Genomic DNA, 27908 nt, shown 5'->3' with positions numbered 1-27908 from the left:
TGCCTCTAACTCACTGTGTAGCCTTGGGCAAGCCCTGTCCCTGGGCCCGGCCTCAGTTTTCTTCTTCTGTAAAATGGGGCTACCCACAGAACTCGGAGTGCTGAGGCTCCCACAAGCCCAAACTTGTGAAAAGTTCTGTAAACCTCAGAGCCCTGCATGGATGAAGAATCTATTTCAACAACTCCGTGGAGATGTGTGGGAGGGAGGCTGATGGGTGTTCTCACCCTTCTCCCCCCGCCCCACCCCCACCCCCTAAGCCCTCCAGAAGCCTGAGATCAAAGGTGACAGAGGCCTGTTGGCATGGAAGCCAGACTCGGCAGGGCCCGCTCCCTGGCCCTCCGCCCACCTTCCACCCACCCCATTCCCAGGGTTACATGACATGCGTGCCTTGCGTAAGAAGCTGTGTTTAAACACTCTGGGTGGGGTGAGCCCTCCCCCACGCACTGCTGACACAAAGCCACTCCGACCCCACTGTTTGAACAATCTGCAACTTTATTTCAGAGCAGAAATAAGTCATTTCCTAACAATAAATATAAAAAAAATAATAATAAATTAAGGTTCGAAGAAAAATACGCAACAGAACAAAATCATTAATACTGACAGAGTAGAAAATGTTGTCTAAAGGGGTGAGAGGCCGGATGGGCCAGCCCCCAGCCTGGGAATGTCTGACACAGGCCGTTGTCTGCCCCCAGTCCTAGCCGGGCCCCTGTCACACACACATTCTCTCCACAAAGTACAAAATATATATTTAAAAAAAAAAAACCCTCCACACAACCAAGCATCCTGTGAGGGCCCCGAGGAAGCAAGTGTTTGGCCCGTGGGGGCTGAGGATGGGGCCTGGGGGGCTGAGGAAGGCACTAGAGGGACGGGAGAACCGCTGTGGGTCTCGCCCAGCTGACTTTGCTGTTTGTCCTCTTCTCGTGAGGTACCCTGCTCCTGTGACTGCTGCAGGCTGACCGCCCCACCTCCTGAGACGGCGAAGGGGAGGTCAGTTTAGCAATGTCCCACGTGTGTGTCCAAAGGCCTTGGCGGGGCTCCTGCCCCAGGGGATGCTGGGAACACGATGGTGACTGCTAAGTGCTTGGCTGTCTGTCCTTTGTAGGTGAAGAGGCCCCCCTGCCCAAGGTCCCTGAGCATCTCCTCAGCTCAGGCCAAGGTATCGTCCAAGACCCCCCAGCAGAGCCCTCAGGGTGGCATCAGTAAAGAAGGACTAGAAATAAATAAGGTCCCTGGTGGCCCAGCATGGAGCTGGCAGGAAAGCCCGTCTGTTTCTTCAAGTATTCTTAGCTGAGGGGGTCACGAGGTCTGTCAGGGCTCAGATGGGGATCCCCACTGTGTTCACCTGGTCCTTGAGGCCCAGTAGGCTGTAGGCAATGCGCTTCTGGTGGCCGGGCAGCCGCACCCCAATCCTCTTGATGTCGCTGTGCGGGGGAGGGAGAGAGGGAGAGTGAGCGGCCTGCCCCGGAGAGGTGGGCAGCCATGGCAGGGAGGTGAGGGGAGAGAGGAGGGACCGGGGAGGGGGCCTTGGGTGCCTGGGGGGCAGAGCTCGTAAGGCAGAGGTCTGATGAGTGGATGCATATCCGGAAAGCCTGCCGACAAAATTCACAAGATGATTGAAGCGCTGAATGCGAGCAGCTTTGTTTTGTTTTAAATCAAATCTGCACAAAATCTATGGTAGGTGCTGTTTTTGCCCCCATTTTGCAGACTAGAAAACTGAGGCTCAAAGAGGTGAAGTGACTTGCCCAAAGTGACCCAGGCTAAGAGGTGGAGGAGCTGAATCAAGCCAGCTGTGAACAAAGGCTTCCCTCCCCCACCCTGGGGTCTGTCCTCAGGTAAGGCTCCTCCCCAGGCAGCACTGATGCCATCACCAGATGCCAGGGACCCTCTGGGGGTGTCGCTCAAAGCTCTCTGCCCAAGGTCTCGTCACAGGTGCACCTCCACTCCCTCCAAGTTCTCGTAACGGAGGAAGGACTCAGGAGATCCCTGCTGAGGGGCCATCAGAGATTAAAGTCCTGCTGGTCTCTAATGGGAGGGGCTTTCAGGTGACCAGATCCAGTGACTAGGTTACCCTGAGGTAGGGGTTTTCCCTTTAGGGACCTCAATTTCCTCACCTGTAAAATGGGATAACAGTGCCTAACTGGAGAGTGGGAGATCCCAGATACCGGTGGCAGAGGGGTAAGGCGGCATTAGTACCAGATAGAAGGACACGCCCAGGAGCCCATAGCCCTTCCCTGCCCCTCCTTTCCATGCCCCTCCATCCCCTTGTAAAACCACTTACACTCCAAGAGCCCTGGAGCAGACCTTACTGCTTACTCTGGGAGTTTCCTCCTTCACCATCCTCGTCCACCAGCCCAAACCCATGAAAACACCCAGGTTTTTACGGGCCCTCTCCTGGCTGTAAAGGGAGCTAACTGTATGGTGCAAGCTCCTATTTGCAGTTCCGGAGACATGACTTTCAGGTGTGTGGGAGGGCGGCTCAGGGACTGAAGCAGGAAGGCCAGGAGTCAGACATCTGGGAGAACTTCCTAACCTAACACGACAGCGCCATTTCTAACCTATGCAGTTGAGGGTGTTGGAAAAGAAGCACTGTTTTCCCCATACCTGTAGGTCTAAGTGTGGCTCCCAGATAAGTATTCGGACCAGCAGGGAAGGAGGCACTTCCTGAAAAGGCAGGATCCTGGGCCCAACTCCAGACTCACTGACTTTGAAGTTCTGAAGGCGGGGCAGGGAGTCTGCATTTGATCAGATCCCAAAGACCCTGATGTATGGTTTAAGGACCAGTGGGTTATGTTAGCTATAGCAGAGCAACGGTAGGGCCTAGTGCCCCAGGCTCATCCCCTCACTCCCAGCCCCTCCCAAGGTCCAGGATAGGCCTGGTAAACAGTAGGCCCTCAAGGAGTGTCTGCCGAATGAATGAATGAATGCTTTAGTGGCGACTGAGCCATTGCCCAGGCTGCCTGGGGCCCCTCTCCCAGGTTGGTGAAGTTCACCTGACAGGGCGGGAGCTGAGGGTGCTTCTGAGGTCCATCTAGGAGGAGGAGTCCTGGGCTGGGAGGCAGGAGGCCGAATTCTAGTCCTGGATTCCACCAGAGCCTCGGGTGGGTCCTGTCCTGTCTTTGGGCCACAGTTTCTTTATACGTAAAATAGGAGCTCTGATTAGATGCTTCTAAGCCACCTGCCCCAGCCCCAGTCTCTTCCAACACAAAGCCCCCCAAACCTTCCCTGCCTCATTTCCTAACTATAAACAGGGACACACACAGGATGAGGCTCCCAGACCGGCCAATGCCTGCGGCCTCTTGCAAGTCTGTTCCTGCCCCAGCCTCAGTTCCCCACTCGGAGATCCAAGGCAGTCCCTTCCTTGGATCAACTCCCATCACAGGGGTGGGGAAGCACATGACTGAGGCCGCCTTCTTCCTGAGCACTCGCAAGGCCAGCCCCGGCCTCAGGGAATTCAAAGGCCACAATCTCCCCCGGTGAGCACCGACTGTGCTCTGGCCCTTGGTGCGAGGAGAGTGGAGGGAGAGGTGGCCTGATCATTCATCCTCTCGGCAAACATCCCATCAGCGCCACGCCTGTGCTGAGGGCACTCGGAGACCAGAAGACCCATCCGCCAGTGTCCCCACGCCCTCTCAGGACGCCGTATGCCACAGCCTCGCACACTGGATGGGCCTTTTGCTGGACTGGGTATTTTTCTGGGGTGTGACATCCACTGCTTTCATTAGCTCCTCGAAACACATTTAGAGCCACTCAGTACTCCAGCTAGAAACTCAAGTGAGTCCAAAATAACACGATGCATGCTCAAGATGAGAAAAGGTGGCCACTGTGGGACCACAGGGAACCGGGCGGCCAGCCCCCTGGGAGGGGCCAAAGGAAGCAGGGAGGCAAAGGCGGGGGGTAAGGGCATTGAAGCCGAAATCCAGACCCCATCCCAGAAGGGCTGAATTCTGAGAGCGGCTCAGAGCCTCGCACTGGGATCCACGGCATGTGTAGACAGAGCTTTCGGGGTGAAAAAGCACTTTGAGACCCCCCTTTCTTTCATTTAATTGAAGTAATGAAGGAGGCAGTGGTGTGAGTCACACAGGCCCCAGATCTGAGCACCAGTGGAGCTGATGGGAGGAGAAGCAGCGTGGAATGACTTCCTGCCTTTATGCAGGCCTTTTCAAAACACAGCACACACACCCTCCACCGATCCAAGACAGCCCCGTCCCTGCTCCTTCCTGCTCGTGGGAAAGGAATTGGCCGAGGAGCACCCCGGGCTATTTCGGGAAGCTTCTACGAACATGTGTTTCCTGTATGCACTTCTCCGTGCCCTCAGCTCTGCTCACCCAGAAGAGAAGCTGTACTGTCCTCAGTGGGAGCTCCTGGAGGGGCAAAGGGGGCCATTCCAGGTTCCCAGGTTAGAGGAGGGAGCCGAGGAACCCTGGTATTTGCCCGCAGGCTACGGGTGGAAAGCAAGGGCATGGAGGAAAAGGGAAGAGCGACATGGGTTAAGCCCTCACTGCGTACCAGGCATATCATCTGTATTGCACCCATGCAATCCCCACAACGGGGAAACAGAAACCAAGGTTCAAAGATGGAACCTAATTTGACCAAAACCACCGGCTAGGGAGTGGCCAGTGTGGGCTCGAACCCAGGTGTGACTGCAGAGCCCAAGCTTTGGACCCTGCAGTTGGCTGGAAACAAAAGATATCCTGGGGCCCGTCTCTTCTCTCCACATTTCCGTGTCGCCCTCTGGTCAGTCCCTGCCTGACTTTCATCCCAGCCTTCCCCTGGGACAGGCCGGGGCCTAGTCTGAGAGGCCTTGAGCAACAGGTCAGAAGCCCAGTTGAGCAGTTTTCAGAGGCCTTGGAGAATGTTCAGACACAGGCCCAAATCCCAGAACTGTGACCCAGAACTGTGGGACGCCTGGGTCATCCCTTCCCATGTGATTCCCAAAACCTCTCAGCCCCAAGGCTCATTCCCACCATGACCTTGGACCTTACACAAGCTGGGCTATTGGGAACTAACAGTATTTTTAGAAGCACAAAAAGCTAAGAGGGTAATGTCTTCTCCCTCCTGGGGTGGGAGGAGGTGTCCATGCCAAGTCCATGCCGGGAAGGGTCCCTGATGCTGGAGCTGGGAGGAGAGAAGAGCTCCCATAGGGCAGCCTGACAAAAGGCAGAACCCAGGGCCAGGGAAAGGGGTAACTGCCACTTCTTGCCAAGCTGGACCGCAGAGCTGAGAGTCAACCACACGGGGAGAGGTGCCTGGGATGGGCTGGCCTGGTGCCCTCTCTCCTCGGCATCAGCCAGGGAAGTCCAAGGGCTCTGCCCATTTCTTCTCAGCGTCCTGGAGAGGAACGCCGCCCCTAACTGGCTGCGTGACCTCGGGCAACCTATGTAACCTCTCAGCCTCAGTTTTCCTACTTAAATAGGGAAGTAATAATAGCATCTATTCACAAGGCAAATAGGGAATTCAACCAGGTGACGGCTGTGAAGTGAAGCCTTTCTTTTCTCAGCTACAAATTGTGTGACCTGGAGTAAGCCGTGTAACCTCTCTGAGCCTCAGTTTCTCCACTAATGACCTCCATGGTCCCTGAGCTCTGGATCCTGACTGACCAGGGCTGGAATCCCCCAAATGGCCATGGACCCTGGGCTGTACTGTTTCTGACCTGCCCAGTGGGACTACTGACGGGAACCACCTGCCAAGTCATCATGAGGGCTGATTCAAAGTGCTCAGGCAGAGCTGGTGCAGCTCACGATAAATGCTATGGCTATGATCACAATTACTATTATTTTCTCACTGTGGAAAAAAGATGTAGGAAGAGGACGGAGCCACGAGTAAGTGACCAGAATCGCTGGCTGCCAGCCTGGTTCTGCCCTTCCTGCAAAGTCACCCTCCCCAAAAGAGAAGGAGAGAGAAAGAGAAGAGAGGGGAGCGTTGGGAAGGTAGAGAGAAGAGCAGATGGGTGGTGGAGCCAGAGGCAGCCTGGGGAGGCGGGAGGCGGGAGAGGGCAGGCACGGGCGGGGCCGAGCGCAGACTCACTCGTTGGTCATCTGCACCACCTTCTCGATGGCCGTGTAGCCGGCCGCCAGGAAGTGCTCAGTGTACTGCTGCATCTTGATGGATTCCAGCCACTCGGACACCGTGCGGAAGGGCACACCCTCTGAGCCGCTGGTGCTGGGCAGCCGGATGGACACCCTGCAACAGGAGATACCGGCCCGCGAGTGAGGGGCTGCAGGGTCCAGCCCGCGATGCTGCTCCCTAACCCTGGCAGTCCGCTCAGCTGCCCTGCGCCTCTGTTCCCTCATCTGGACAACGGGGCAGCCAAGTCAGGTAGGCTTCCAGGAGTCTGCCTGATGTGTCGGGAGCACTCAGTGTTTATAGCTCCTGCCACCCCTCTGCTTCTACTGATGATACCACCACCAGTTACTACAGAATAACCGAATGTTAAGAGAGTCAGGTTTTCAGAGTCACAGTCCCAGCCTGGCCACTTGCCAGCACGTAAGACACTTAACTGCCCTACGTCTGTTTCCTCATCCACAAAAGGGGGACGATTACAGGACCCAACTCCTCAGCTGTTTAAATGAGTTGAAACACCTTAAGCGCTGAGTGCCGCGCCGGCACATTTACTGTATGTGCTGACTGGCTCCGTTAGTGCCTCCTGAGCCAACCCGGTCCAGTCTAAGCAAAGCCCACGCGTAACTTCTGAGCCCCTTGCCCACCGTCCCTGGCTGCCCGTTACGCTGAAGTGGCTCAGGAGTAAAACTGGGGGCCCCCTGGACTGAGGGTATGGAACCCACCGGGGGTCGAAGTCAGCCAGGGTCTTGAGGGATTCGGGGGCGCGGATGAGCTTGTCCAAGATGCTGACAATGTCGGCGAACTTGGGGCGGCGGGTGCGCTCCTGCTGCCAGCACTGCATCATGAGCTGGTAGATGGCGGAGGGGCAGTCCATGGGTGTGGGAAGCCGGAAGCCATCATTAATGGCCTTCATCACCTGGGGGAGGGGGCGAGCAGGATGCTCAGGGGTGCCTTCACAGCCCCCAAACTCCCCCATACACAGGGGCTGCTAGAGGAGAGAAGGGGAGCCCCCGAAACAGCGGGGTTGGCCTCCTTCCTTAGGCACGACACACAACCTTCAGCGCTACACAAAGGACAGGTGCTAAGAGGATGTCTCCAGAGGAGGAAGGGTCTCCTGACTTTGTTCCCTCCCAGGGTACCCCGGGCAGCAGCCATGCTGTGTGCCCTGCAGCCAGCCTCCCCGCGGTCTCTGGGCGCCTATACTCTCTGCTCCCTTCAGCCAGAGCACTCTTCCCCTCCGTGTTCTCACCCGGCTGCTGCTGCTTTATTGTGCCTTAGTCCTAGCTGAGACGTGACCTCCTCTGGGAAGCCTTCCAGGCCTCTAGGCTGCATGAGGCACCAGGCACTTGCACACACACACACACACACACACACACACACACACACACACACACAGATACACACATGCGTGCACGCACACACTTCCCCCACACCCACTACTTCTTTCCTCGTCCTTCTGCTGAGTGTAAGCAGGGACTGGGTCTGGAGCTCAGCACAAGGCCTGACACATGGTAGGCCCTCAAGAAACATTCACTGAACGAACCAATGAAGGGGTGTACCAGATGAAGATTAGCCCCCAAAACTCTTCTCTGCCCAGCCCCTGGGGTTCGAGGATGAGTAAAGGGTTTCAGTTCAGATCCGGATGGGGCTGGGCAGGGCGAGGGGGCCTACCTCGTGGTTCGACAGCTCCCAGTAGGGCCGCTCGCCGTACGTCATCACTTCCCACATGACGATGCCATAGCTCCACACGTCGCTGGCGGAGGTGAACTTGCGGTAGGAGATGGCCTCTGGAGCCGTCCAGCGGATCGGGATCTTGCCACCCTGTGGGGACCTGGCCAATCACTATTGTCCCCTAGGCCACCCCCAGGACGATCGCAGTCAGGGCCCCTCCTCCATGCTCCCCAGAGGTGTTCTTGCCACCTGAGGCCCACGCCCCAGGTGGGCAGGGGAGAGGACCCCGGAGCAGAGCGAGGGCTGCTTCACCTCACTGAGGCCCCCATCCCAGGTGACAGCCGCCCCAGCCCTTACACTGGTGGTGTAGGTGGCCTCGGGGTCGTCCTCCAGCACACGGGACAGGCCGAAGTCAGACACCTTGCAGACCAGGTTGCTGTTGACGAGGATGTTGCGGGCAGCCAGGTCGCGGTGGACGTAGTTCATGTTGGCCAGGTACTTCATGCCGGCCGCGATGCCCCGCAGCATGCCCACCAGCTGCAGCACGCTGAACTCGCCATCCTTCTCCTGCCAGAGCACAGGCCCTCAGCTGCCAGCCAGCCAGCCCCGCGCCCACCAGGGCCCCTAAGCGCCAGCCACAGATCCCGCCCCGCCCCGGCCCACGTCCTTACCCGAAGGAACTTGTCCAGAGCCCCGTTCTCCATGTATTCGGCGATGATCATCATGGGCTTGTCTGCAGGGGTGAGCACAGGTGTGAGGGGATGGCCACAGGTGGAGGGAAGAGGCGCAGGCGGGGCGGGGCTGGGCACAGCTCTGAACAGAGACCCTATTAGAGGCCCCGTGGGCAGCCCCTCCCCCACCCCCCACGTGGGTCTCCCACAGCCCACTCTGAAGCCGGGCCTCACATTTGGAGACAACACCCTCCAGGCGGATGATGTTGTGGTGGCTGAACTGGCCCATGATGCTGGCCTCGCTGAGAAAGTCCACCCGCTGCTTCTCTGTGTAGCCGGCTTTCAGCGTCTTGATGGCCACGGGGACCTCCTTCTTGCCCGACACCTTCAGCGTGCCCTTGTACACCTCCCCAAACTCTCCTGCAGGCAGGCGATGTGGGAGACATCCCAGTCAGCCCGGGCGTCGGCTGCTCCCAACCCGTACCAGGCCCCTCGGCGAGCGCTTAACCTCACCTGCTCCGATCACCTTCTGCCGCGTGACACTGGACGGATGGATCTCGGTGGTGAACTTGAGCACAGCCTGGTTGGGGTCTTCGTATGTGTGTGGGTCCACGTATGTCTTCAGGGGCTTCAGTTGTTCTGGGAGGGGAAGGAAGGGCAGGGTCACAGACAGTCTGGGGAGGGGAGGGGTCCCTACGAGGGGCTGCCTTGGGGGAGGGGGAGGGGGAGTAGGCAACAGTCCGGGCACCTCAGGAGCCTCTGGCTCAGCCCTCTGAGCTGCCCAAGGACGCCCGGGGAGTGCTCTGGCTGCCCCCATCTCTACCACAGAGCCGGGGAGGCCCGTGGGGACAGCAGGCCAGGCATGGAGGCGGCGCTGCATCTCACCTGACTTGGAAAAGTAAACGTCTTCCGAGGACTGGCGTGTCCGCAGGCTCTTCCTCCTGAGAGACCCCATGGGAAACCAAACACGCAGGGAGGTCAGTGACCTGCCCCAGCCGGGGAGCCTCCTGACCCTACTCTGGTCCAGGTTGCGGGCCTGGTGCGCTCAACACTCTGCTCAGTCAGGCAGAGGGCATGGAAAAGGCCAGGGGGAGAGGAAACGAGCAAGCCGGGCTCACTCCTTGGGAGCTACACCCCGTAATGGCCCCTTAAGTGGCTGTAATGAAGGCTCTCCTCATTAGAGCTCCCCAGAGCTTCCTGCCCGCGTGTCCCGAGGAAGTGTGGACGCACTGTCATAATGACCACCATGCCCTGAGCCTCGCAGGTGCTGTGCTGAGCCCTTGACAGATCATTACATCTTTACAGCCCCCAGGGAGGCAGGGACTAGATTCCTATCAGCTCCAGTTTCCATAAAGGAAGCTGAGGTTCCTGCCCCTGTGTCCCACCTAAGCCCCCAGGGCATAGGCTCCAACGAACCTGCGGTGGATGAAGAAGCCAATTCCTGCCAGCACCAGAAGCAAGACCACACCAACGGCCAAACCACCAATCACTGCCATGTTGCTAGATCCTTCCACGGCTGCCAGGGAGAGACCAGCAGATGACAAGGGAGCCCCCCCAACTTCAAATTATGGTAATACCCCCGGTTGTACTTTAGGGTCCCAAGACACCTGCCTAGTGACGGTCCATGAGGATATTTATTCCCATTTCACAGATGGCAAATGAGAGGGCTTCCCCAGGGAATAGAGCGGGTAGTCTCAGGTGTGTGGGACTGTCTCCACGATGCAGGATTTGAACTGGGCCCGCCAATGCCACAGCCCACATCCTTCCTTCCCACAACACTGCCCTGGGTACACAGCTGGTTCCCCACCCCCAGCCCTCAATTCTGCCCCCTCCCCGGACTTGGGGCTGACCCACATTGGACTGTCCTAGGCCCTGGCCAACCAGGAAGGGGACACTTCTAAGTTCTTTGCTCCATTCCCTCCGCCCACGATGTCCCAGTTGTTTCAGGACTCTGGCCTGGCCCACACCCTGGTCCCTGACTCACACAGTGTCTGGAACTCGTGCACCTTGCTGCCAGCACCCTGGCCCTCCTGCGTTAGCGCCTGCACCTGGACCAGGTAGATGGTGTCCGGAGCCAGGTCATCCAGGGTCACGGAGAAGCCTTCAGTGCGGCGCACGTTGTAGCTGTTGGAGTCCCCCTGTGGGTGTTTGGCGGGTGGAGGGACAGACAGTGAGGGCAGGGCCATCAGCTTAGCCCACCAGGGAGCAGCCCCAGCTTAGCAAGGTGACAAGCTATGTTAGCAACCTCGATGCTCACCTTACAGAGGAGGAAGCTGAGGCTCAGAGAAGTGAAGCGACTCACTCCAGGTCATAACCAGCAAATGCGTGACCCAGGACTCAAACCCAGGTCTGTCTGATCCCCAAGACCTGGCTCCCCACCACCCAAGACTATCTCTTCTGGGGATTCCAGAACACTATGTCTTCTTTCCCACAAATCTCTGCTGGGCTGGCCTGGGAGAGGCAACTCTCAGGAAGACCCCAGACCCCATTTTCCTCATCTGCAGAACAGCGCTTCTTCAGATGGCTGTGTTGTACAGTGAGCGTCTATGTGACCAGCTGGTCCTCTGTTCGAAGCCCAGCGGGGACAGCCCCAACCCCTTGAGAGTTACCTTCTTGCGGTAGGTGACCTCGTACTTCCACACGCGGCTCTGCTGCGGTGGAGGAATGCTCCAGGAGACGCTCAGCGAGGTGGTGCTGCGGTCCTCCAGCTTCACCTTGGGGGGCTCTGGGCAGGACGGTGGGGGAGGGGAGGGGTGTGAAAAGCCACACGGGGGAAGGGGAGGAGTGGGGATGCACCCAGACGCATTCCCATCCACAGTCCAGGCTCCTTAGATCCCGACCTGGGATTCTCAACTTCCAGCTCCAGAGCACAAAGTCCCAGGCTGGGCCCCACCACAGGCTAGCACATCGGGGGTACACTGTGAGTACTTATGAGTGCATAAATAATAAAACCAAAACAATATCTGACTCTTGCTATAACCTCTTTATGGACCAGGCACTGTTCTAAGAGCCTTATATACAAGAGTTTATTAAATCCTCTCAAAAGCCCTAGAACGCCCATTTTACAGGTGAGGAAACTGGGGCTCAGAGAGGTTAAGTAACCTGCCCACCGTCACAGAGCTTGGAAGTGATTACAGGGACTGTGTCTTTATCCACTTGCTGCTGTCTCTCTCTGAACCCAGCCGAACCCTGAGTGGCCATCCTCACGAAGCCCCACCTGGGTGGGCCCCAAGGGCACAGTTGCCACCCCTGGGCCCTCACCTGTCTGGTTGATGCTGACGCTGGCAGTGAGGAAGCTGCGGCTGGTCACCAGGTCCGAGACGCCGTTGCGGGCCTCTACGGTGAAGGTGTAGTTCATATGGGGCTCCAGGTCGCTGACTGTCACGCTGGTGCGGGTCAGCCCGTGCGGTGGCTCCGAGTAGCGCACGCTGGCCTCGCAGGGACCGCACTCGCCTGACTCGGGCCAGCACTGCTCGCAGGTGACAGTGTAGGTGATGTCCTCGCGGCCCCCGTTGTCCTGGGGGGGCGTCCAGCGCAGCTCCACTTTGGCGCCCATGCCCACAGCCGTGAGGTAGTGCGGGGCGGAGGGCGGGCCTGTGCAGAGGGCAGAGGTCAGAGCTCGGATCCAGGTAGGTCTGGACATGTCAGCATCACCACGCCCAGCTCTGTCACCCCTCCCTGACCCGCTGTGAGACTCACGCGTGCAGAGCAGTGAAAGTGGGTCCTGCGGGGCCCGGAAATAGCCTTCCTCACACTCGCAGGCGGTGGCCCCCTCGGAGGACGGCAGGGTGTGTGGGGGGCACTCCAGACAGGGGCTCTCGGATGCCTCGGACTTGAAGAATCCCGGCGAGCAGGCTGGCAGGCACAGGGACAGACATCAGCTCAGCCTGTTCTCACCCCGAGCGACTTTTCCCTCCCTGGCCCTGGGACCCCTGGCAAGTCACTAAACCTCTATGGGCCTGTTTTGTCATTGGTAAAATGTCTTGTGATGAGAAAATGCGTGGAAAGCACCTAGCTTGGGCCAGACACCCAGGAAGTGCCTTGCCCTCCTGCTCCAAAGCTTTGCAGCCCCCTCCCCAGTGGCTCTTGCAAGAAGCACCATGCCCCTGAGCCTGGCATTCAAGGCCCACATCTCACCTTCCAGCTTCCTAAGAATCCTATCTCACAGCTGGCTCAGCCTTGGACAGAGGCTGGAGATATCCTTTAATCCGTGCGGACCAGCCTGGCAGGTCCCCACCTGGACTGAGAGCTGCCCAGGGCAGTGACTGCTTCTTCTTCGCCATTTGTGTTTGCTGACTCACAGATCAGACGGGGGCATCAGGATGCTACCTCTGCAGGTACGCCCCCCGCCCTGGGACCCGACCGCTTTCCTGTTCCGGGGCTGGCTGACCAGGAAGCAGGAAAGGCCAGGCCCCCAGCATTTTCTCTGGACCTGCTTTCAGGGACCCAGTCATTTCCGCCACTCACAAGGGCGGCCAGAAAGCAGCTCTCCCTCCCCCGGTGGCAGGTCCTGTCCTGGCCAAGCCGGGGGAGCTCAGACACCTGACTCCAGAGGCTCCTTCCTCCCACCACCCTAACCTGCCCCTGCCTGCCCCTGCCCCAAGCCCTTTCCTGGTCCCACAGACAGGAAGCTACCCAGACACTGTGCAGGGCTGTCCAGGGATTGGACAGCTGCTGAAGTGGCCAAGATGGGGTGGGGTCACCCAGGGACCTCTTACCCAACCCTACAGTTATCATTCCCGCCCTCAGCTTACTCTGGAGAGGGTCCTGAGATACCTCCAGCCTCAGTGTCACGTTCATCAAACACTGATCCTCAACTCTGCGTGCAGCCCAGTGCATGGACCTCGAGATGAGACAAAGCCCCTGACCTCTGGGAGCTAGAGCACGTGACAATGTCCACCATACAGGGGTGGGCAGCAAGGACCTACTGCACAGCACAGGGAACTCTGCTCGATGTTATGTGGCAGCCTGGATGGGAGGGGAGTCTGGGGGAGAATGGATACACGTATACGTATGGCTGAGTCGCTTTGCTGTGCACCTGAAACTATCACAACATTGTTAACAGGCTATACTCCGATATAAAATAAAAAGTTAAAATAAATAAATAAATAAAGGGGTGGGCAAAGGGCTAAGGGGGTAGAGACAAGCTTGGCTGGAGGTTTGTGGAGTCATAGAGGAGCTATTTCAGCTGGGGTTTAGAGGCTGAGTAGGAGTTCAGCAAGGCAGAAATACTGGGAGGAGGAGTTAGGGGTGAGAAACAGCAAGGCTAACACAGGAAGTATAGTGCCTTTGTGGTCGGAAATCAGGGAAGCAGCAGGCAATAAGGCTGAGTGATCTCCAGGGACCAGATTGAGAAAGGCCTTTAATGCCAGGTCAAGGACTTTATCCTGGGGGCAGTGAGAGCCATTGAAGGTTTGATGTAGAGAATAATGGCACAGTCAGATCTACGTTATCAAGAAAAATCTGTGGACAGTCTCCCTCCTTTAGTCCTCTATGCGAGCAGAGAGAGGTGGGGAGTCAAGGGACAGGACTCAAAGGACACCCAGTTCCTAAGGTCTTGGATAGTGACTTCCCGTTAATGACTGCTTGCTGGAGGCCCCAGGGGGACCATCCCAGAAGTCTCTCTCAACTCCTCTGCCTGTCCTGCCACTTCAGAATGTCAGCACAGGTCCTGAAAGAGCTCAGGCACACGCTGTAGGGAAGGGGGCTTGTCCAGGACAGAAGGGACCTGGGACCCGACTCCTGCTCTGTGCAGAGCCTGGAGCCCCAGTTACAAACAGCCACCACTGATTCAGCAGCCGCTGTGTGAAGTTCCTGGGCTACGCACTTGACATTCATTTAGTCCTCACAATATGTCTGTTATACTAGGCACTGTTATCATTCATTCCACTTTGGAGGTGAGGAAACTGATGCTCAGAGAGGAAAAAGAACTTGGCCAAGGTCAACAAGCTCCTAAGACACGAACCTAAAACCTAAACCCAGGATGCCTGACCTCGAACCTCCCTCCTTTCTCACAAACATTTCAGTTTGGAGCGAAGAGAAATCAATGTTCTGAAACAAGCCGGAAGAGAGAGGAGAGGAGGTCCGACCTGCTTCAACAGCCAGAAAATCCCCAAACTAATTTCAGAGCAGCTGGGGGGCGGGGCGAGGGGCTGTGCCCCCTCTTAACATACGTCTTCTCATACTGGGCACATTTATGTCCTATGGGGAGAAAAGACTAGAATCAAGCCCGGGGAGTGGGTGGGTGTTTGTTGGGGCCTCCAACGGGGCCTCCTTCAAGGAAGGCCCAAAGGTCTTTCAAGTCTCCTATTGTATTTAAGAAATCCACGTGTATTTTGCAGTCCTCCTCATAACTTATCTGTTACGATACAAAAATAGCTCTCTCCTCCCCCAAATCTTCAAGTAAAAATGAGACTTCAGAAAGCTGGGCTATGTTTATCCTGGGATCTCAATTCCCCCAAATGCCCTGACTTGTCCACCCGAGGGGCTTATACTCTGGGTAAGTGCTGGCTCCAGGTGGTCCAGGCCCCGCGGAGTAGGGGTGCTCAGGGGCCCCTAGAACACTATCGCATCTTCCCGGCTCAGGCTCTCAGGCTGGGGAGGGACCACGAGCCCCCACAAGGTTTTAGCCACCTGCAAAACCCACAATGTCCCCACTCCCCACCACGTGGTTGCTCCCCAGCCCCCAGCCCTACGCCAAGAGGCGGAAGTGGGGGAAGAGGCGGGTTCCATTCTTTGGTCCCAGAGCCCGGGGGTGGCCCGCCTGCTGCCAGCAGGAAAGAGGGAATTTGGAGAGATTTCCGCTGCGGACGTGCCAGATATTACAGTGGAGAGGCAGCACCAACAAGGCATGTACTTGCCTGACGAGCATGTGGTGCCCCCTCCTCCAACCACAGAACTCCAAGGGGCCCTGCCAGAGTGTGCCCGTGCTCAGGGGCCCCAGAGTTCATGTGTCTGACACCAGCAGGCCCCTGTGTCTTCCTGACTTTGCCTGGTTGGATTTCCTGGCGTGCAGGGCAGGCAAGTGGGGACAGGGGTCACACTTTTGGTGTTCACACATTCTCAAACATACTCACATACACAAACTACCCATGGTCCCTTCGCCAACCAGCAAACTCCTATGCATCCTTCAATACCCAGCTTGAGCTCTTCTACACAGCCCTCCCAGACTGCCCAATTTCTGGCCCCCTTCTGACCGTTAGGGCATCTATTACTCACTCTGATGTTTACCAAATGGAAATCGAGCGTCTCCTACGCGTCTGGCACAGTGCTGGGCGCTGGGAGACCATGGCAAGATAAACACTGTTTCTGCCCCAGGGGAATTCACAGCCTGGCTTTCATGCTCCATTGGAAATGATTTCTGCACATATTAGGATCCTCTATGAGACTGGCAGCTCGTGAGGAGCAAGAATTATCTGTGTCCCGTGTCCCAGCACAGGGTCTGGCATGCAGTAGGTGCTCAGCTAGTGTTTGCTGACTGGATGGATGAATGAATATGTGAGTAAAGACAAAACCCACGTGCTCATTAAACACAAGCTCTAGGGCCACAGAAATGAGCGGCGTTTCAGTCCCCAGGGAGACCCTGCGGGGACAGTGCACCGGGACACCACCTGCCTGGCACCGGAGGCTGACTCTGACACACCTGTGGAGAACTCCTCTGACCCCGGTCGCCTGGCAGGCCCGGGGCCACTCCGAGCAGGGGAACTCACTGGGGCATGGTGACTGCACCCAGGGCTGCACCCCAGCTTTTCCAGTTCCCGATGCCCGCCCCTCAGATGGCAGCATGGGGTGTGACTCAGGGACATACACCCTCTGGCATGACGCAAATCCAGCCCCTGGCAGAGCCCCTCCCCCAAGGCCCAACAACCTCCCGGGCTGGTGGTGGTGGCGAGGTCACAGGGTCAATCACAGGGTCAAGAGGTCGCAGTGACAATTCCCTGCAGCCAGTCACCTCCCCAAGCCATGCCCAGCTGACGACCACGTGCACCCCCTCAGCCCAAGGATGCGAAGCCTGGACTTTGTCTGGTGCCCTGACGGGCAGCAAACGGCGACCCCGTAAGTTACTGACCCTGCAAATGAGGGCAACTGATAACTCCAGACCCCGGCAGCTTCTCAGTCCCCAGCAGGCCCTGTCGCCCCCATGGAAGCAGTTGTCCCGGTGGCCCAGTTGCTGCTAGCACCTTGCCCTTTTCCCACACACCCTGGGGAATTATCTCTGCGCATTCCTCCACCAAGCTGTGATAAGCACAGCCTCTGCTTCCCGCTGTCTCCCTACCACCAGCCTTTTATCTTCTGTTTGCTTTCCCTGCCTCCTTCCTTCCGTTCTGGGGACTCACTCACCTCAGCGAGGGAGGGAGGGGCCGCCCCATGGAGCTGCCAGCGTCTGAATTTGCCCCCAGTGTGAGCTGAGGGCAGGGTGAGCAGGGCACAGAGGTGGGAGCTGCCACCCCCAACCCCCCATTCAGGCCAGAGGAAACTCCACAGAAATAAGGCCCGGTGGCACTCCCCAGGGAGGGGACAAGCCCAAGAGTCACAGCGCACAGAGTTCCCCACCTGGGGATCAGCCCTGTCCCGACTGCCAACAGCCCCTGCCATGGCTCAGGGACACCCTGCCTAAGGACCGCCTCAATCAGCTCCTCCCCTTCAACTCTGGACCCTGGGAGAGGCCTGGGCCACTCAGGATGCCAGCACTAGGACCCGGCTCCTTGCACACATTGTGAGGTCACCCAGTCTGCAGCTTGCCAGAGTAACCCAGGTTCTCAAAAGGGACCACGGCAGAAAGTCACAGGAGGTAGGCTCTGATCGCTAAGTCAGCAAGGCTCCAACCTACCCATTTTACAGGTGGGGAGAATGAGGCCCAGAGGGGACTCACCAAGGTCACACAGCTTGTGGGTAGAAAGATATATGCCAGGGGCACTTGGGGACAGCCCTCCCCATGCCAGGCCCCAGCTCTTTTGGTCACTGTTTCCTCTTTCTGGGCCTCAGTTTCCTCATCTGTAAAATGAGGATAAAGTCCTCAGGTTCTCTGGGTTGTTTGTGAAGACAGAAGGAAACCTCGCTTGGGAAATGCTCAGCATGGGCTGAGGTGTCCATGAACTGGGGGACAGAGAAGCTGCAGGAGCGAGGGGCTGGGCCCCTGGAGGGAGCGGCAGCCTCCAAGGAGGGAATTCCTGACCCTGCAGCCCCACCTCCAGCTCCGGCCTCCCAGCTGCTGGGCTGAGCCTCTGGGCTGAGCCTCTGACCAGAGCCGCTGGCCACCTGCTCACCTGGCCGGCAGTCCCCACGGCTGAGGCGCTATCTGGGGCCCCACCAGCTCAGCTGCCAGCACAGGAAGCAGAGACAAACAGGGAGACAAAGCTGCCCCGGGGGAGATGACGGTCAGCCTGAGTGACTCCACTGTCCCCTAGGCAGGCCTGGGGAGGGAGGGCGGGGAGTGGGGGAGCTGGAGGGAAGCTGGCTCATTCCTGACATAGCTCACAAGAGCTCTCTGGGCAGTGTGCCCACCTGTCCGCACAGCACCTGGGAGGTGCCTCTCTTCCGTTGTCCATTTAACTCTTTCTTGAGCTGAGAGCTTCCTGGGGAAAGAACTCTCAGGAGAAACAAACGCTGGGAATAACCTGGACCAGGTGCTGGGTGACCTTGGCCTGCCCAGCGCCCTCTCTGGGCTTGGTTTGTCATCAATAAAAGCCACAATGGGAGAATCTGGGTCCATGGCCCCGTGGAGGGTGAGGCGGTGGCGGGGGGCGGGGGGGGAGGCGGGCAGACCCTGCATCTCTCTCCATTTCTCCCTTAACATGCTCAGTAAGAGCCCCTCAACTACCTCACATCCTGCGCCAGGACCCACCATCCCGGGGCTGCCCTGAGAGTCTGTCCCAGGGCCAGGAGCTGAGTCAGGGATTCCAAAGGAACTGGTCATTTCCCGCCCCGTTTCCTGACCCATCCTCCAGCTTGGACGCTGCTGCATCACCTAGATTCAATCCTGATGCAACTAAATCTTAGCTGTGTGACTCCAGGCAAGTCTCTTCACCTCTCTGAGCCTCAGTTTCCTGTCTGTTAAGTGGGGCTGATAACAGTCCCTGCCTCTCACGAAAGGTGGTACAGATTCAGCAGGAACAAGATAAAGCGCTCGCGGAGCTCATGCCTGCCCTGGAAGAGCACTTTTCTTTTCTTTCTTTTTTTTTTGAAGAGCACTTTTCTACAGGAATTACTGTTATTATCTCCACTGGCATCCCGGTCAGGGGTGCTGGGGAAGGTCTGGAGGGATAAAGAGTAGCCGGGCTGGGGGTTCCCAACCACACAGAGGGTCCCTAAACCACGTTGAAGGGAATTTTGGGAGAGGGACCCTAAGGAGGAAAAACCAAGGCAACAGGTGGCCGGCAGTGGAGAGGGTCCCACAAGCAAAGTCAAAGATTTCGCTCCTGGAAACCAGTCCTCCCTACCCTGGGGTGGCTCAACTCTTCACAAACAAAGCCTGTGAGGCCCTGACCCCCCACTTCCTGGGGAGGGAAGCCTGCCCCCCTTCCTGGAGAGAGACACCCCTCCCCAACCTCAACTGTCCACTTATCTCTGCAGGGCCTGAATCACCAGCCTGTGGAAAGTTTTCAGCTGCCCCTCACCCCGCACCCCTGCATTCTTGTGTGAGGATGTCATGTGGGAGGAGTCTGCTCAACCCACTGGGCTCCCTCGCAACCCCCCCCAGTCATTGTCTGAAACTGGGAGTGTGCACTTGAGGTCACCTAAAGCAGGGGCCGCCTGAAGAGCAGAGGAGAGCTGGGAGGACAACAGGGTAGTGGGAAGGGCCAGAGCAGAGACTACACCACAGGCACAGAAAGGCTCTGAGGGGACATCTTATTCAGGGGTTTGCAGACTGTGTTAAGCAGGGTTCTGAGGATTATGTTTTAAGAGGCAAGTGGAGCCCATGAGAAAGGGCTTCAGGCTCCTCCAATACCTGAAACCCTTTCATGGGTTGCAGGATCCATGGCTAAAAACCAAGTATACAGTCTGCTAGTATAGTTGAACTTCTTGTCTTACGGACAAGAAGCCTGAGGCCAGAGATGAAGAGAGATTTACTGAAGGTCACTCAGTCGGTATGTATAGCTGTAGGGCCTAACCCCCCAATTTCTCAACACCCTGCTTATCTCAGCAAAGAAGCTCCCAGAGAGAGGGGATGAGCTGGCCTTCCAAAGGTCAGCCTACATTCCACAAATGCCCTGCCCCACAGCCATTTCTAGAAAAAGTCACCCATTGAAAAAATCCACGTTGCTCTAGAGCTTTCCGCTGTCACAGGTCCTGGCCGGGCCAAGCCACAGCCTCCCAGTGTGAGCTCACTAATGCCCAGGCCCTGTTCCCAGAGAGAGTCTGATTTAATTGGCCCCCTCTCTGGGCTCAATCTGTCATCAGTAGAAGCCCCGATGGGAGGATCTGAGTCTATGGCCCTGGGGAGGGTCAGGTGGGGAGGGCAGACCCTGAGTATCCCCCCCACGCAGGCATTTTTCAAAAAGCTCCCCAGGTAACTGTCATGTGCAGCCAGGGGATGCGAATCCTGGTTCAATTCACTCACCTCCGTGTACAAAAGAGGAGCCTGAGACCCAGAGAGGTTAAGTGACCTGCCTAAAGTCACAGGGAGTTAACAGAGATGGTACTAGCTCCTGGGACTGTGCTATGTGCCCACAGTGCTGGTATATAATAGATACTCAAGATACACTTGTGGGATGAATCAAAAATAACAATCACACTTAAAAACGCTTATGTGTCAGACGCTGACCTAAGAACTTTACAAGTATTAAGTCATTTGATTATCATAACAACCCTACAAGATGGGCACTATGTTCATCTCCATTTTACAGATGAGGAAACCCGGGCACAGAGAGGTTAAGGAACTGGCTTAAAGTCACACAGCTAAATGTAAACCTGGGATTGGAACCCAGGTATTCTTTCCGAGAATCTTCACTCGTAACCTCCATACCGTTTCTCAATGTATTCATTCTCGGTGAATGAGTGAATCCAATCATAAGGCCAGGAAGCCTCCGAGATTTTCACTAACAGAACCACTGCATGTCTGAGCAGGGACCACCTTACCAAGATCCCCACATCCCAGAGCTGAGACCAGATCCTGGACCACAGCCTCCACCCCAGTACCCCCTTTCTCTGCCATCACAGCGCCGTCACTCACCCTGGCAGGCGTCCTCCACCTTCTCGTAGCCCGCTTCGCACAGGCACTGGCCAATGAGCACTAGCCACTCGCCATCCACTGCACAGTGCATGCGGGGCTCCTCACCCCCGGGCGGCACCACAGCGTGGTCCAGGCAGGTGCCATCCACGATGGCCAGGGAGGGCGCGTCGGAGCCCGCGATGGTCTCGGGGAAGTGGGCCAGCCCCTTCAGCAGCTTGGGACACTTCTTGTAGTAGACGCGGACAGAGAGCAGTGCCACGCAGGCACCAATGTCCTGAAAGGCCAGGTAGAAGCCCTTGCGGCTGAGCGGCCCCACGGAGCGTTCCTCCACGTTCAGCTTCACGTGGCGCGCTTCGAAGTCGCTGCTGACCGTGATCTCGTCGGGCGCGATGGTGTCGATCTTGGTGAACTGGCGCTTCTGGAAGTTGGTACCATAGTCCACGTCAGACTCGGCGTAGTAGAGGTTGAAGGTTTCCTTGCAGGAGCTCGCGCCCCCAGGGAAGCTATTGCAGTCACGCACGGTGAACTTGAGCTCGATGAAGATGCGCTCGGCCTCACCGCGGTATACCCAGTTGGTGCGGAGCCAGTTGTCCTGGTCGCTGGCCACCACGTTGCACACGGAGTACATGTAGATGGGCATGTCGTCCATGATGTTCTGCATGAGGTCCCACTGCACGGGGCCGACAGGTTAGTGTGGGCAGGTGCCTGGGGGAAACTGAGGCCCAGAGGCATCGCCCAGGTGGCAAAGCTGGGCATCAGGAAGCTGCTCTATGGTTCCTGCTGTCCTCATTCTACAGGGAAGGAAACTGAGGCCCAGGGAGGGGCTTCAAGTCACCGTCACACACTACAAGTGGCTGAGCTGGATCTGACCCCCTGGTGTCCCTGACCCCAGTGTTGCAGTGCTGAACCCGTATACTATACAGTGAGCTGAGGGTGGAGGCTGGGGGTCCCATGTGACCTCAGGCAGGTCACTTAAACTCTCTGAGCCTCAAAGTCCCCATTGTACAATGGGGGCAAAAACTACCTCACAGAACTGCTGTGAAGATAAACGACAGAATGTCTGTCGAGTGCGGAGCATATTGCCTGGTGTGGGTGACAGTCATACAAGGCAGCTGGTATCAGTATCATTATTCTCCCTATTATTATTATCATTATAATTCACTGTGTAGACGTGTGTGAGTGGCAGGGAAGAGGTTAAGTCAGAATCAATGGATAATCCCCCATCACTCCTCAGAACATTGCTCAGCCTCCTCCAGGAAGACTTCCCAGGTTGGGCCAAGATTGGGGCAAGTGCTTCCCCCTGGCTCCCACAGTCTCTGTTACCTTAGCACCTAAGTGGTGACAACTACATCTGGCTCCCACACAAGATTCTGAGCTCCTTAGGGCAGAGACTGCATCTAGTTCATTTCTGTATCCCCAGGGCCTATCTGAAATGGAGTAGGTACTCAGGAAAGTATTTGTTGAATGAATGAGCAAATGAATGAAAAAACCAGAAGGGGCCAAGGAAAAAGACCTGGGCTGCATTGTGTCACACGGGCCTCAGATGCCCTTGGGCCTCAGTTTCCCACTCTATATAATGACTGGGCTGCATTAGGTGATCTGTGCTCTCTCCCAGCTGAACATTCCAGGATCTTGGAAATCCACTAGAGTTAAACTCCAGGCCTCCTCGGAGCTAAGGTGACCAGGGACAAGTGCCTGACTCCGCAGATCTGGCCAGCAATAGAGACTGTCCCCAGCTATCCCCCTGGAGACACCGCTCTCCCCAGCTAAGGCCCCAGAACAAATTCAACAAGGGGAAAACTGAGGCCCAGAGAGCAGCAGTATCCTCCCCAAGGCCACACAGTCGTCACAGACAAAGCCAGGGAGAGGACCCTGGGGTCTGGCCCACCGGTCCAGGTCACAGCAGGGCAGGGCAGAGGGAGGGGAGGGAGTGAACTTGGGTGGGAAGGAGGCAAAACAAACTCAACCCCGAGCAGGAAAGGGAAACAACAGCTGGAGGAGCGGGGAGAGGGCCCGGCAGGAAGGAACCTGATCCGGTTTCCCGGGGCTGTGGGGACCTGGGAGCCCACATTCCCTGTCTCTTCCTCACCCCTCACTTCCTGGGCTGGGACCTCAAAGGCAGGGGGAGCCTTTAACCCCTTCCCACCCAAGAGGGGAATGAAGGGAGCGAGAGGGGGTCCCTTTTGACCATCAGCCTTCTGGGGCATCCAAGGGTCCTGCTCTGCTAGGGCCTTCAGCTGTCTCCCCAGCTCTTTCCACCTCTCGGGTCCCTTCCCCACCTTCCAACCCCAGCCTGCCCAGTTGGTGTGAGAAGCAGGAACCTGAGTTTGAACCCTGGCTGAGCTGTTTGATCTGGGCCAGGCCCCATCCTCCCTGGGTCTCAGCTTCCTCATGCCCACACCCGCACCCTGAAGGCTTACCCCTTTGCCATATGGGTGTGTGAGCCAGCCGAGTTCCCCTTTAGCTGCAGCAAAGTCCAACAGGACGACTGGAAGAGATGAGAGAGGGCGCTGGGTGAGCTTGGGGGTATCTTCAGGGGTCAGGCCATGGTGGAAAAGGTGAGAGTCCCCCAGGAATCCCAAGAAGCCCTGAAGGCTTCCTCAGCCCTCAGAGAGAGACCCCACCACACAGGGTCACCATGTCCAAGAGACCCGTCTCTCCAGAAACAGGGAAGCAGAGCTCCAGGCAAGGGATGGGACCTAGTCAAAGTCACAGAGCAGGTTGGGTGAGGCCTCACGTCTCCCAGCCCACGCCGCCCCCTCAGCAGCCCCCAGCTGGGCAGAGCAGGACAGAGCTTGGCCCAGCAGGGGAACAACAGCTGGGTAGAGAGCTGGGGCGAGCAGGGCTATTAAGTGACACCACGCTGCCCCATCTGCTTCCTGAAACAGGGCCCCTCCGCAGCACTTCACATGCACGTGGGCCTTGGAGGCACTCTTGTCCGCTCCTGCCACGTCCCCTCCATACACACACAGCACAAAACACCCTCAGCCCCACCCAGGCCACGTAGCACATGCCTATGCAGCACACGTATGTACACACATGTCTCATGGCCCTCCAAGAGGAGAGAGCTGTTCACAGGTGGGAACAGCTCCAGGGAGGGGAGCAGGATTGGTGGGGGGGTCTGGAAACCGATCTTCCCACCACAAAAGCCACAGAGCAGGCAGGATAAAGCCCTGAACCCACAGGGGCTTTTAGGAGAGACCCAAAGATACACACAGCTGGCGAGGTCCCCTCCCTGGGAAAATCGCTCCCGCTGCCCCCGTCCCTCACACCCTGGCCACTGCCCTGCCAGGGGTGCCTAGGGGACCAGGGATGGAAACCCTTAAAGAGGACTTCCAGACCCAGAGGGACCAGGTGCCAGGACCACACTATCCCCAGGGAGGCATCTAGAGCCCGAGGGAAGGACACATTGCCAGGGGCTTCCCTAGATCCAGCCCCACCCCCGCTTGGGCACCTCCCACTGGTCCACCCCGGGCTCTGCCAGGCTCAGGGGCTACAGCCAAGACCCAAGACCCCAGTATGGCCCCCTCCTCCATTTCCAAGTAAGGTCCAGGTAGCTGCCAATAGAGGCTACCCTCCCTGGTGGATAATGAGATTGGAGAAACTGAGGCGTGGACCCTATACAAGGTCCCTGGATTCCAAGAGCAAAACCCTAAGGTGGAGGGGGTAAGGGACAAGTGCTTACTTCCTTTGGAGTCTGGAGCATGAGGAATATGGCCTCAGAAGGTGCATTCCTCAAGGCCTGGGCCTGGAAGAATGACTCTAAGGGTGCAATCCCAGGCAGGCGGAGATGGGCCTGATTTAGAGAGATGGGGAGGGAGGGGGAGAGGGGCCTGAGGAGAGTCTGAGAAACCCTTTCCTGAGGACAGACTGCCCTGCTCGCCTGGGCTGGAGGCCCCCAGGCCTAGGGATGAAGCACTGCCACCTGACCGCTGCTGACCCGGGCCAAGTCTCTCTAGGAAGGGCCTCACAGCCCAGACAGGGAGAGGAAATCCGATGTGGCACCGGCCCCAAGGCTGAGGGGACAGGGGAGGGTGGCTGGGGGGTGGGTAGGGGCAGGGATTTGTTCGGACATGCCCAAGGCTCAGGCTTGGAAAACTCACTAACCCCACTAGCAAATGGAATGTCCTGGCTACACAGGAAGGAATCTGGGGGTCCAGCTGGGTGTGTAGGGCGGACAAAGGTGAGTGTCCCTCAAGGTCCTGCACGCCCCCCTTCCTTAGAGGCGTGGGAAGCTGCAGTCTGCGCCCCTGGGGAAGGGGGCTCATGGCTCCTAGGCTCTGAAGGGTTAACCTGGCACGGAGGGACCCCCACCACCCCTGCCAGAGCTCGCTCCCCTTCCAGACCCAGGCCTGGCTCTAGAAATATCACAGGGCTCATCAGAGAAGAAAAGAAGCCTTCACACAGGAAGGAGCCCCCCTCCCGGGGAAATTCCCTAGAACCAATCACCAGGAACAGGCGCCCAGCCCCGGTCCCTCCACCCTGCCGCACGGGTGCGGCCTCTCCCCGAGCGAGCGGCCTCCAGGGTCTGAGGCTCCTGGAAGGGGCAGGGGCCAACAGCCCCTCGGCTGGCCCCCGAAGGCTTCACTGAGAAGCCTGGGCTAAGCAGGGCTCATCCAGGAGCCCCCCGTCCCTCCTCCCACCCCCAGGAAAACCTCCTTCTCAGTCTGAAGTTCCATCATAAATGTCATCCTTCTGGGTCCATATTGTTTTAGGGCCCTTTACTCAAAGGCAGTACGACCACCCACTCCCCTAGTGTCACCTCCCTGCTCCCCCCATCGCTCCTGAACCGAGACCAGCTAATTGCTAAAGAAGCAGGGAGGCAGGGGACTGGGGGGCGGGGAGGGGGAAGAATGAAGAAGAAAAAGGGAAGGGGACAGAGAGCACATTGGGCTCGTAGGGAATCCAGAAGCCGAGGACTTTCCAGGCCTCCTGAGCGCTCTCCAGCCCACCTCCCAGCTGCACCTCAAGTCAGCAAGCCCTGCACCCCTGCCCAGCTCTTCTCCCTTCTCAGAAAAACCCAGCACACACCCAGGTGCGGGGGCCCTGGGCTCCGGCAGCCCAAGAAGCCACATGCTCAGACCTAACCCTCCCTATACAGAGGGCCCTAGTGAGGGAGGGCTTGGGCCTCCCTGTTTCCCCATTTGTAAAAGGAGGACAGACTCAGTGGCTGTTGAGAATTTAACAGGCTCCATCTGGGTCTCCCAAGGCAGCCTGGCTCCTCCACTCACGGGGAAGGAGAAGGGAAGCGAAGAGCAGCTTCGCTTGAAGGGTTGAAGGGACTCGCGTCTCTGCACCCCCAACCCAGCCCCAGGCAGATCCAGCCAGAATGCCGGCAGCTGGGCCATCACTCCCCCACCCCCCCACTACAGGCACACCTCCTTAGGGAGTCCTTCACAGGGACTCTTGAAGCCTAGGGAAGAATGTTCCCCTGTCCTTTTCCTCCCCCCGTTCCATGGGGGGGGGGCACTAGTCTTCCAGGCTGGGGAGGGCTCGGCAGAGGGGCACAAGGACAAGGCTGCAGCACAACAATCGCCCAGTAGCATCCCTCCTGCCTAATCCCCCCACCCCCCATGGGCAGCCTTCAAGAAAGGCCTGTAGTGAATCCAGCTGTCTCTCCCCTTCTCTCCAACCGCAATCCCCCAGGAAGGGGGAGGACAAAAAGCTGAGGGGGGGGCGGGTATTGAGGATCACAGAAATCCCTGCCACCCACTCCTCCAGCACATTGGGACAAGAAACCCTGAGTGATTCAGGGACGGGGACAGGATGCCACCCCCGCCTCCACCCTCCAAGAGTTCCAGCTCTGGCCTCTTTGCCACCGAACTTGGAACAGCAAAACCTCCAACCCCAGTTTGGGAGGCGGAAAAGGAAGGCAAGGCTCAAGGAAACTTCTCACCGGGCCAGGGCTTCCTCCGCACTTCCCCCTGGTGGAGCCTGCGGAAACCTCCCTCGGCCCCGGCGAGCGGGCAAAACTCGTTCTCAGTCGGAAACTGAAACCGGCCTCGGCTGGATGGACAGGAAGGTCCTCGGCAAAGGGCAAGAGCCCCCATCCTCTCTGCGACCCTAGCCGAAGGGCAACGTCCCCATCCACCACCCGCCCCGCCCAGGGCAAAGTCCGCGGCCCCTCGCGCAGTGCGGCAGCGGGAGCGCTGGGGCGGGGTTGGGTGATGCAGTCCCCCACCCCCGGGCGCTCGGACTCCCTGGTGACCCTGGGGTGACGGCTCCACACCTTGGTCGGCCGCGCCCCCACCTGCCGCATTTCCTCGTTCTGAGTCACCCCTTGCTCAGAACGCTCGACTTTGGGACTTCCTGTCCGCTCTCGCGGCCCGAGCCTTGCCCCCCGAGCCTGGGAGTGCGGGGAGGGAAGGAGGGAAGGCTGTGCGTGGGCAGATTGGCCCGAAGCTCCCCGCAAGCTCTCCTCCCCGACTGGAGGCATAAGGGGGCGTGGAGAAAATCTCAGGGAGCTGGGGCTTCTGCAGGGGTCTGTCTCCTCGCCTGTCGAAGAGACCCCACCCAAAATGAGGGGCCTCCACAGAAACGCCTTCTCCACAAAATCGGCGCAAGCAGGTTAGCGAATTCACCGTGAAGCTGAGCCGGCGGAAAGGCCCCCAGGTAGCCCATTCTCCAAGGGACCCCGAACCCCCGCCGGGACGCGTTCCTGAAACCGCCACCCTGGCTGCAACCGTGTGGCCGCCCTGAGTCCCCCTTTTCTTTCTTTCTTTCTTTTTTAAAATTCTTATTGGAGTATAGTTGCTTTACAATGTGTTAGTTTCTGCTGTACAGCAAAGTGAATCGGTTATAGGTTCATATATACCCTCTTTTTTATATTTCCTTCCATTTAGGTCATCACAGAACATTGAGTAGAGTTCCGGGTCCCCTTCTCTGCGGCCTCTGAACCCCGCGCGCCCAGGCCCCAACCTCTTAGTCCCCGGAGCCCCTATAGCCCCGGGTGGGGGAGTCCCAAATTCGTCCCGATCGCAGCCAGCAAGTCCTCCAGACCTCAGCACTCCGGGACTGGGCGGCGCCAGGTCAGTTTCCAAAGTTGCGCGCGTCCAGGCGCGCCTGGCTCTGGGAGGAGCGGGGGTCCGGGGGTCCGGCCGCCGCGGCTGGGTCGGGCCGGGTGGCCGTCGGAGCGCACACTCACCTTCCTTGCCCTGCGCCGCGGCAGCCGCGGCCAGCAGGCAGCCCCACAGCAGGGCGAGGCAGGCGCGGGGTGCCAGACGCTCCATGTCGCGCTCCTTGCTCTCAGCCCCGTTCTCCGTGCCCGGCTCCCGCACGCCCGCGCGCAGGCCTTGATGTCCGGCTCCCTCCTGCCGCCTGCGCGTAACTTCTGC

At 58.0% G+C, this 27908-nt stretch overlaps 1 protein-coding gene and 1 long non-coding RNA gene across 3 annotated transcripts; one reads left to right on the top strand and one right to left on the bottom strand.

The window, feature by feature from the left end:
• Positions 1–474: 474 nt before the first annotated feature.
• On the bottom strand, positions 475–27908 carry EPHA2 (EPH receptor A2). 2 transcript variants are annotated; one of them, XM_060141314.1, is made up of 17 exons: positions 27719–27908; positions 22995–23062; positions 20575–21244; positions 12102–12257; positions 11664–11996; positions 11012–11127; positions 10387–10540; positions 9819–9918; positions 9288–9343; positions 8916–9041; positions 8637–8822; positions 8403–8464; positions 8089–8298; positions 7732–7881; positions 6783–6976; positions 6025–6180; positions 475–1421 (listed from the first exon to the last, which is right to left on the bottom strand). In XM_060141314.1, exons 1-17 carry the CDS (start codon positions 27801–27803, stop codon positions 1316–1318), a joined length of 2928 nt encoding a protein of 975 aa, XP_059997297.1. In that variant the 5' UTR covers positions 27804–27908; the 3' UTR covers positions 475–1315. The 2 variants fall into 2 exon arrangements, with proteins under 2 accessions (XP_059997297.1, XP_059997298.1); XM_060141315.1 differs by lacking the exon at positions 22995–23062 and having other exon boundaries at positions 27719–27852.
• On the top strand, positions 10622–13474 carry LOC132515192 (uncharacterized). The gene is made up of 3 exons (XR_009539082.1): positions 10622–11020; positions 11263–12739; positions 13152–13474. It is a non-coding gene; the product is annotated as an uncharacterized LOC132515192 (long non-coding RNA).

This window comes from Lagenorhynchus albirostris, chromosome 2 (assembly GCF_949774975.1).
Source record: "Lagenorhynchus albirostris chromosome 2, mLagAlb1.1, whole genome shotgun sequence".
NCBI lineage: Eukaryota > Metazoa > Chordata > Mammalia > Artiodactyla > Delphinidae > Lagenorhynchus > Lagenorhynchus albirostris.
Note: the sequence above shows the minus strand (reverse complement) of the source record. Positions and strands in the feature narration are given on the sequence as shown.

What these genes read in the sequence shown, in the direction of transcription:
- EPHA2 (XM_060141314.1), bottom strand. Translation starts at nt 27,803, where the DNA reads ATGGAGCGTCTGGCACCCCGCGCCTGCCTCGCCCTGCTGTGGGGCTGC. An exon ending in GGTGGAGGACGCCTGCCAGG is followed by an intron (nt 12,258 to 20,574) that starts GTGAGTGACGGC and finishes TGTGCCTGCCAG; the next exon opens with CCTGCTCGCCGGGATTCTTC. An exon ending in GGGAGCTGTCGAACCACGAG is followed by an intron (nt 6,977 to 7,731) that starts GTAGGCCCCCTC and finishes CCCCTCCCCCAG; the next exon opens with GTGATGAAGGCCATTAATGA.